At 42.9% G+C, this 10,226-nt stretch overlaps 1 protein-coding gene across 1 annotated transcript; it reads left to right on the top strand.

Annotated features, from left to right (window-relative positions):
* The first annotated feature begins 8,188 nt into the window (after positions 1-8,188).
* LOC109244350 (uncharacterized mitochondrial protein AtMg00810-like) lies at positions 8,189-8,668 on the top strand. Its single transcript, XM_019411429.1, has one exon. It carries the CDS (start codon positions 8,189-8,191, stop codon positions 8,666-8,668), a length of 480 nt encoding a protein of 159 aa, XP_019266974.1.
* Positions 8,669-10,226: the final 1,558 nt, after the last annotated feature.

Below are 10,226 nucleotides of genomic sequence, written 5' to 3' on the forward strand. Positions count from 1 at the left end.
TTCAACTCTGGCGGGGCCATGCGATACGGCAGAATAGAAATGGGCTGCATGTCTGGGGCCAGATCAATACAGAAATCAATATCCCTGTCGGGCGGCATACCCGGCAGGTCTGAAGGAAAAACCTCGGGGAACTCCCGAACAATAGAACAGAATCAATAGAAGGAACCTCTGTGCTGGAATCGCGAACATACGCTAGATAAGCTAGACACCCCTTCTCGACCATGCGTCGAGCCTTCACATATGAGATAACACTGCGAGTGGCATGACCTGGGGTCCCTCTCCATTCCAATCGGGGTATATCTGGCAAAGCCAAGGTCACGGTCTTGGCGTGACAATCCAAGATAGCATGATACGGGGACAACCAATCCATCCCTAATATAACGTCGAAATCCACCATGTCTAAGAGCAATAAATCAAGACGGGTCTCAAGACCCTCAAACACTACCACACAAGAACGATGAACTCGGTCGACCACTATAGAATCACCCACCGGTGTAGATACATAAACAGGAGTACCCAAAGCATCACTAGGCATAGACAGGTAGAGTGCAAAATAGGACGACACATATGAATACGTAGACCCACGGTTAAATAGCACTGAAGCATCCCTATCACAGACCAGAATAGTACCTGTAATAACAGCATCTGAAGACTCAGCCTCTGGCCTGGCTGGAAGAGCATAACACCGGGGCTGGGCCCCACCTCCATGAACCATATCTCTGGGACGATCGGCTGCTGGCTGGCCTCTACCTCTGGCGGTCCGAGCTCTACCTCTATGATCTCTACCTCCACCTATGGCCTGTACCCCCGCCTCTAGCTGGCTGGGCGGCCTGTGGATCACTTGATTCCTGAATCATAGGACGAGGACCCTACTGCTGAGAGCTGTCAGAAGCTCGAGGGCAATACCTGGCAATATGTCTCGTGTTGCCACACGTGTAACAAGCCCTCGGACTGAGAATAACGGAGTGGTGGTGCGCTGATAGGTGCCGATGGTGAACTGAAAAGGATGGATCGATGAGGATGTGCATTGATTACCGGCAATTGAACAAGGTGATGATAAAGAACAAGTATCCACTGCCGAGGATTGATGATTTGTTTGACCAGCTTCAGGGTGAAAAAGTGTTTTCAAAGATAGACTTGAGATCTGGCTACCACCAGCTGAAGATTAGGGCATCCGATGTCCCTAAGACAGCATTCCGCACTCGGTACGGGCATTATGAGTTCCTGGTCATGTCGTTTGGGTTGACCAATGCCCCAGCAGCATTCATGGAGTTGATGAACCGAGTGTTCAGGCCGTATTTGGACATGTTCGTGATAGTCTTTATTAATGATATTCTGGTGTACTCCCGCAGCCAGGAGGAGCACGAGCAGCAACTCAGAGTGGTTCTTCAGACTCTGAAGGATAGTCAGTTGTATGCGAAGTTCTCGAAGTGCGAGTTCTGGTTGAGTTCGGTTGCATTTCTGGGTCATGTTATATCAGCAGAGGGTATTCAGGTGGACCCGAAGAAGATTGAGGCAGTCAAGAATTGGCCTCAACCAGCATCAGCTATAGAGATTCGGAGTTTCTTGGGGTTAGCAGGTTACTACCGCCGGTTCGTGGAGGGGTTTTCATCTATCGCAGCCCCGATGACCAGATTGACCTAGAAGGGTGCCCAGTTCAGATGGTCGGACGAGTGTGAGGCGAGCTTTCAGAAGCTCAAGACAGCTCTGACTACGGCACCGATATTGGTTTTGCCCACAGGTTCAGGGCCTTATACAGTCTATCGTGATGCTTCCCGTATTGGGCTTGGTGCAGTATTGATGCAGGATGGCAGAGTCATTGCTTATGCTTCGAGGCAGTTGAAGATCCACGAGAAGAATTACCCGGTTCATGATCTCGAGTTGGCAGCCATTGTTCATGGTTTGAAGATTTGGAGGCATTACCTATATGGTGTGACGTGTGAGGTGTACACGGATCACAAGAGTCTGCAATACTTGTTCAAGCAGAAGGAGTTGAACTTGAGGCAGAGGAGGTGGTTGGAGCTATTGAAGGACTATGATGTTACTATTTTGTACCACCCGGGGAGAGCCAATGTGGTGGCCGATGCATTGAGTAGGAAATCCGCCAGCATGGGTAGTCTTGCTTATGTTCCGGTCAGCCAGAGACCGCTTGCTTTGGATATTCAGGCCCTGGCCAATCGATTTGTGAGGTTGGACATTTCTGAGCCTAGCAGAGTGTTAGCTTGTACGGTCGCTCGTTCTTCATTATTGGAGCGTATCTGTGATCAGCAGTTTGATGATCCCCATTTGTGTGTCCTGAGAGACACGGTGCAGCGTGGAGGTGCCACGAAGGTGACCTTAGGTGATGATGGTGTTTTCAGGTTGCAGGGGCGAGTTTGTGTGCCCAATGTCGATGGGATTCGAGAGTTGATCTTAGCGGAGGCCCATAGTTCTCGGTATTCTATTCACCCGGGCGCCGCGAAGATGTATCAGGACTTGCGGCAGCTTTATTGGTGGCGTAGGATGAAGAAAGATATTGTTGCATATGTGGCTCGGTGTTTGAACTGTCAGCAAGTTAAGTATGAGCATCAGAGGCCTGGTGGGTTGTTTCAGAGGATTGAGCTTCCCGAGTGGAAGTGGGAGAGGATTACTATGGATTTCGTTACTGGACTTCCGATGACTCGGAAGAAGTTTGATGCTATTTGGGTCATTGTTGATAGGCTGACCAAGTCCGCGCATTTTATTCCTGTTGCAGCCACTTATTCATCGGAGAGGTTAGCTGAGATCTACATCCGAGAGATTGTTCGCATTCATGGGGTGCCGGTATCTATTATTTCGGATCGGGGTACGCAGTTTACCACGCGCTTCTGGAGGGCAGTTCAGCAGGAGTTGGGCACCCAGGTTCAGTTGAGCACAGCGTTCCATCCTCAGACGGACGGCCAGTCCGAGAGGACTATTCAGATATTGGAGGATATGCTCCGAGCCTGTGTCATTGATTTCGGAGGCTCGTGGGACCAGTTCTTACCTTTAGCAGAGTTCGCCTACAACAACTGCTACCAGTCCAGCATTCAGATGGCTCCATATGAGGCGTTATATGGTAGGCGATGTCGGACTACAGTCGGATGGTATGAGCCGGGAGAGGCTCAATTATTGGGTACAGATTTAGTTCAGGGGGCCTTGGATAAGGTCAAGATCATTCAGGACAGGCTTCGTTCGGCTCAGTCGCGGCAAAAGAGTTATGCGGATCGTAAGGTTCGAGATGTAGCTTTCATGGTTGGTGAGCGGGTCTTGCTCCGAGTGTCGCCTATGAAGGGCGTGATGAGATTTGGGAAGAAGGGCAAGCTTAACCCTAGGTTCATTGGCCCGTTTGAGATTCTCGATCGTGTGGGAGAGGTAGCTTACAGACTTACCTTGCCGCCCAGCTTGTCAGCCGTGCATCCAGTGTTTCATGTGTCCATGCTTCGGAGGTATCACGGCGATCCAGCCCACGTGTTAGATTTCAGCACTGTCCAGTTGGACAAGGATCTGTCTTACGAGGAGGAGCCGGTAGCCATTCTAGACCGGCAGGTTCGACAGTTGAGGTCGAAGAGTTTTCCATAGGTACGTGTTCAGTAGAGAGGTCAGCCTCTTGAGGCATCGACATGTGAGTCCGAGTCTGATATGCGGAGCCGTTATCCTCACCTATTTCCCGACTCAGGTACTTCCTTCTTTTGTCCGTTCGAGGACGAACGGTTGTTTTAGAGGTGGAGAACATGACGACCCAAAGGTTCATCACCGGACTTCTTCCTACTTCCGTGCTTCCGAGGCCTTAAAAACCTCGTTTTTAGTTGCCTCGATTTGCATGCGCAGTCCGGGCGCGAAGCCGGAAAGTTTTTATGTCGAACTATGTGAACTTTGTGAAAAATTTGAAGAATTTTGATATTAATATTGCTAAAGTTGACTTTGGTCAATATTTTTGGTAAACGGACCCGGACCTGTAATTTGGCGGTCCCGGAGGGTCCGTAGAAAAATATGAGACTCGGGCATATGCCCAAAGTCGAATTTCGAGGTCGAGAGCCCGAGAAATGAATTTTTCTGTGAAATTGTTTTTCTGAAATTCTTAAGGAAAATGGAAATAAAAATTTATTAAAAGACTATGGTATCGGGCTCGTATTTTGGTTCCGACGCCCGGTACAAGTCTTAAATATGTGTTAAGCGCTTTCTGTAAAGTTAGGTCGAAATCGGACGTCATTTGACGTGTTTCGGACCTAAATATCTAAAGTTAGAAGTTTAAGAAGTTTGAAATGATAATGATGATTTTGAGGCTTGATCCATTGATTTTGATATTATTTTGGCGATTTGATCGCTCGAGTAGGTTCGTAGGATGTTATTGAGTTAGTGTGTGTGTTTGGTTAGGAGCCCCGAGGGCTCGGGAGTGCTTTCGGAGGTGTTTCGGGATGTTTTGACTTAGGAAAACATAGCAGAAATTCTGCAATTTTTGCCCAGTGATTTCCTCTTACGCGATCGCAATCTTCAGCCCGCGATCGCGTACCTTTGGCTCTTTACTCTTTCGCGCTCGCATACTTGATCACTCGATTGCACTGCCTTAGCATTTCCTTCAATGCGTTCGCACCAGTAGGATTGCGATCGCATAGACCAAGTTTTGGCCCCTCCCCTCCCCCCCCAGTATTCCCTTACGCGATCGCATTACAACCCACGCGAACGCGTTGACCATTCTGTGTAACCCTTAGCGATCGCTTCCCTACATCCGCGATCGCGTAGGGCAAATTCGCCCAGTTATTTTGAAGTCTAAAAACAGAACCAGTGACGGGATTTTTCTTCACTTTTCACACGAGCTCTTCTCTTAAACCCTCCATAGACGGAATTCAAGCTCTCCTTCCTCCATAACTCTTTGGGTAAGTAATCTTAACATCATTCCCTCATTATTTCTTTATCTAATTACTAAATTCCTAGCCTTAAATCATGAAATCAAAGTAGAAATTAAGGGTTTTGGGTAGAGTTAGGTTTTTGGGAATTTTGGGTGATTCAACCTCAATTTGGGGTCGAATCTTGAAATAAATTAAATATTTGAACTCGTGGGGTTATGGATGATTGGGTTTTGGTCCGAGCCTCATGTTTGGACCATATGGGACCGGTGTCGAATTTTGGTATTTTGGGAGAATGGTTGGAAAATTCATTCCTAGACTATTTGAGCCCTTATTGATATTATTGAACTAATTATGACTAGATACCGTTGTTTCGGAGTTGGATTGTAGAGGAAAGGCGGTAATTGAGGATTGATTGCTATTCTTCGGACCGAGGTAAGTGTTTGTTCTAACCTTGGCTTGAGGGAATAGGATTAGGATGTTATTTGCTACTTGCTAAATGTGGAGTACGGTGTATAGGCATGGTGACGAGTTTCTATACATCGACGTCTAGCATGACCGTGAATCTTAATTGCTTTTAATTCGAATGATGTGACACCACAACCTTGTCTAATGAATAAATTTCATATAATGTGAACGGTTGAGGAAAGAATTGTGATTGGTATATTTTGGAGCGTTGGCTCGAACAAGAATGTGATAGTTGAGAAAGAAATGATTCAAAAGAGGATGTGTTGTGATTATTCCCTTGCCGGGACGTGTAGACTATTATTATGTACTCTCCCTTGTTGGGATAGTTGGGCTGTTAGTTGTACCCTTGCCGGGTTAAAGTGTTATGTTGTCGAATTCCCCTAATGGGGCCTTCTTTACAAAGTCAGATATTTTGAATTATAATATGGGATCGTGTGGCACGCCGACCACTTATATATATTATGAAATGGGATCGTGTGGCACGCCGACCACTTATATATATTATAAAATGGGATCGTGTGGCATGCCGACCACTTATATATATTATAAAATGGGATCGTGTGGCACGCCGACCACTTATATATATTATAAAATGGGATCGTGTGGCACGCCGACCACTTATATATTATGAAATGGGATCGTGTGGCACGCCGTCCACTTATGAATTAAGAAATGGGATCGTGTGGCGTGCCGACCACTTATATATATGAGCTATGGTATGGAGATAGCTTCGTTGTTATATGCATTGATCTGTATTCGCTGTATCCTTCCCGAGCATGCCCCCTTCCCCTTTTTAGTTGATATTCTCCGTTGTTATTTTCTGTTGCCTTGTATATATTTATCTGCACAGGTTGCTTTTGGTAGGCCCTGTCTAGCCTCGTCACTACTTCGCGGGGTTAGGCCAGGCACTTACCAGCACATGGGGTCGGTTGTGCTGATGCTACACTTTTGTGCTTTTTGCGCAGATCATAGTACCGGAGCAAGAGCCTTTGGTCAGCAGTAGGAGCGTTGGGAGCTTACTTCAGTCCGGAGATTCCGAGGTAGCTTGCTGGCGTCCGTATGGCCCGGAGTCTCTCTTATCCCGGTCTTTTGTTTGATTTCCCTTGTATCGGATTAGACAGTACTGTACTCTCATTCAGACTTTGTATTTAGCATACAGTAGAAGTTCGTGAGTTAGTGACACCAGATCTGGGTAGAGGTGTATTTGAAATTTCGTACTTGGTTTCTGTTATTTATGTTTCGAGATTTCCGCTTTTATGTTGATTGCCTCGTTCTTATTTATTTTGTTAGTGATAATGAGAGAAGTGTTAAGTTAATTGGCTTGCCTAGCTTCTATTAGTAGGCGCCATCACGACTCCCGAGGGTGGGAAATCCGGGTCGTGACATTTATTCCTTGAATAAAAAATCTGAAGATTTTGTGCTTTTAAAAATTTCAAAGTTCTCGTGAAAAAAAAGAAAGTGGCTATGAAATAATAACTTCATAGTCCGATGGAGGAGGTGAATTCACTTCAAAAGAATTTAATGACTTTTGTCAGTCTCATGGAATTCATATCCCTCTAACGGTACCTTATTCACCCCACCAAAATGGAGTTGCAGAGAGAAAGAATCAAACGATTCTTAATATGGCTAGATGTATCTTGAAAGCTAAAAGTATGCCCAAGTAATTTTGGGCCGGATTTGTTTCTTGTGCAGTTTATTTAAACAACAGGTCTCCAACAAGAAATGTTAGGGATCAAACTCCTCAAGAAGCATGGAGTGGAAGAAAGCCAAGTGTAAGCACTTGAGAATCTTTGGGAGCATAACCTATGCACATATGCCACAACAAGGGAGAGCTAAACTTGACGATCAAAGTGTCAAGCATGTGTTTGTTGGGTATGATACAAGTTCAAAAGGCTACAAGTTATACAACCCAAGCAGCATCAAGGTGGTGGTAAGTCGTGATGTTTAATTTGATGAAGAATTGGCACGGAATTGGGAAGCTCAGGAAGAAACTTCATAAGATTTTCTTCCATCCTTGGTGATGAAGAAGAACCAGAGACTGTGGATCATGTGCAGGATACAATTCCACCTCCTTCTCCAACCAATGTTGCATCTGCTTCCTCAACAAAGTTCAAATGAAAAACTGCAAAGGACGATGAGTATTCAAGAGCTCTATGATGGCGCCGAAGAAGTTACAGATTTTGATTTTTTATATTGTCTCTTCGCTGACAGTGAACCAATGAATTTTGATGAAGCTATTACAGACAAAAGGTGGAGCCAATCCATGGAGGAGGGATCGAGTCAATAGAGAAGAATCACACTTGGGAGTTAACAACTCCTCCCAAGGGTCATCGAGCAATTGGAGTAAAATGGGTATACAAGACAAAGAAGAATGTTGATGGAGATGTGGAGAGATACAAGGCACGACTTGTGGCTAAAGGCTACAAGCAAAGGCAAGTCATTGACTATGAAGAATTCTATGCACCTTTCCCCGTATGGAGATTATTTGTTTGTCGATCTCTATGGCGGCACAAATAAAGTGGAAGATCCATCAACTAGACGTCAAGTCAGTCTTCTTGAATGGCTATCTTGAAGAAGAAGTCTATGTTGAACAACCATTGGGCTTTGTACTCGAAAACCATGAAGATAAAGTGTTTTGGTTGAAGAAAGCTTTATATGTATTAAAGCAAGCCCCATGAGCATGTAATAGTTGCACCGACAAGTATTTTCAAGAAAATGGGTTTACTCGCTGTCTCCATGAATATGCTCTTTACCTTAAAGTTTATACTAATAGAGATATCTTGATTGTTTGTATTTATATTGATTATCTTATTTTCACGGGTAATAACCCAAGTTTGTTTGAAGCTTTTAAGAAAGATATATCGTGTGAGTTGGAGATGGCGGACGTAGGGCTCATGTCATACTACTTGGGCCTAGAAGTGAAGCAGATGGAGGATGGAATTTTTATCTCTCAAGAAAGCTACACAATAGAGTTATTGAAGAAGTTCAACATGCTCGATTGCAATACCGTGAACACACTGATGAAGAGTGGGACAAAATTGTCCAAGTTTGATGAAGGAGAAAAAGTGAATCCCACATTTTTCAGAAGTCTTGTGGGAAGTTTGAGGTACTTGATTTGTATCAGGCCAGATATACTCTTTGCAGTTGGAGTAGCAAGTTTCTTCATGAAAGCTCCTACCTCCACTCATTTGAAAGTCACTAGAAGAATTCTTCGTTACCTAAGAAGTACAATTGACTTTGGGCCATTTTATTCTTCTTCTAGTTATTTCAATCTTATGGGATTTTGTGATAATGATTATGCTGGAGATATTGATGATAGAAAAAAACACAACTGGCTTTGTGTTTTTCTTGGGTGATTCTGTTATTTGTTGAAGTTCAAAGAAACAATCCATAGTTACTCTCTCGACTTGTGAAGCCAAATATGTAGCAGCAACATCATGTACTTGTCAAGCTATTTGGCTAAGAAGATTATTGATTGAGCTCAATTTGCCACAAATTGAAGCTACAACGATTTGTATTGATAACAAATCCAATTAGGCACTCGCGAAGAATCCAGTGTATCATGATTGAAGCAAGCATATAGATACAAGGTATCACTTTCATCAGAGAATGCATTGCCAAGAAGGAAGTCCAACTCAAATATGTGAAGCGTCATGATCAAGCTACGTATATTTTTACAAAGCCTCTCAAGTTTGAAGATTTTCAGAGTGAGATCAAGACATGGAATGCAGAAGAAAAATCAAAATTAAGAGAGAGATTTGTGGGATCAGCCTCATCAAATAAAAGAGAAAGAAAAAAAACTAAAGAAAAAATGTGATTGGTGGAAAAGAAAGCAATGGTGGGCGGCAACTGATTTTGATGGAACAATTGGTTTTGGTATTGCAATATGCAATATGCAAATTGCATATGCAAACATTCTGACTGGTTGGTTCAACGCTGGAGGCGTCTATATAAGGAGCTTCAATACCCTCTTTCCAATACACCCAAAATCACAGTAAACTTAATAGAGCGTAGAGAGAGTAATCCACATATTGTAGTCTGTGAGATAAATAAAAAGTGAGAGTAATATCGTAGTGTGGTGTTTAAAATAAAAAATATTATTTCTTTTGAAGTTGTATTATTCTCTTGACACTACCAAGTTGTAATATTTTAATGGTAATATATTTCTCCGCTCGGGTATTATATTTTACGCCGTTAAAATATATGATTTTGTTGTTACTCACTTGTGCTGTTATTACTTACCATGGATATTATTCCTTGGCGGGATTTTTTTCTTTCCCAACGAGAGGTGGAGCAAGGATTTAAAGTTTACCGGTTCTAAATTTGCCACAGAATCCATACCTCTTCTTAGTTACTGTGTTCGCAATTAAATATTTATACATCTATAATGAATTTCCTAGTACAAATACAGTGATTACGAAAAAGTCACTAGGTTCGGCCGAACCGGCACCTTATAAGCTATATCTACCTCTGATACATTGTACGATCATAGTTTGTTTATTAACAAAATAGTGAATAGGAAGACCAAGCATCATCAATATAGTCTCACATGTGAACCCTAATATTCAACAACTAATATAGGAAAAATTGTTGGCGCAGCTGTAGTATATAAGAAACTAGTGATTATCCGCGCTTCGCGCGATCTTGAAGAATTAGCTATATATATATATATATATATATTTTGTAAAGATAGTTAAAATTATGATGAAGTTTTCATGTATGTGTATACCAAAAAGAAGTTATAATTTGATTGATTAAACAACAAATATAAAAATTTTGTATGATCAGCTCCAACAATCTTCATATCATCAATTTTATGTAAACAATGTACATATGAATAAAATCAGTCATATTATACGATTCTTTAAAATAATCTAAACGCTTTTTTCATATGTTTTCTAATTATTTTATAAT

This window comes from Nicotiana attenuata, unplaced genomic scaffold (genome assembly GCF_001879085.1).
Source record: "Nicotiana attenuata strain UT unplaced genomic scaffold, NIATTr2, whole genome shotgun sequence".
NCBI lineage: Eukaryota > Viridiplantae > Streptophyta > Magnoliopsida > Solanales > Solanaceae > Nicotiana > Nicotiana attenuata.

Bases quoted from the DNA above. Each gene is read 5' to 3' on its own strand.
- LOC109244350 (XM_019411429.1), top strand. From the start codon at position 8,189: ATGGCGGACGTAGGGCTCATGTCATACTACTTGGGCCTAGAAGTGAAG.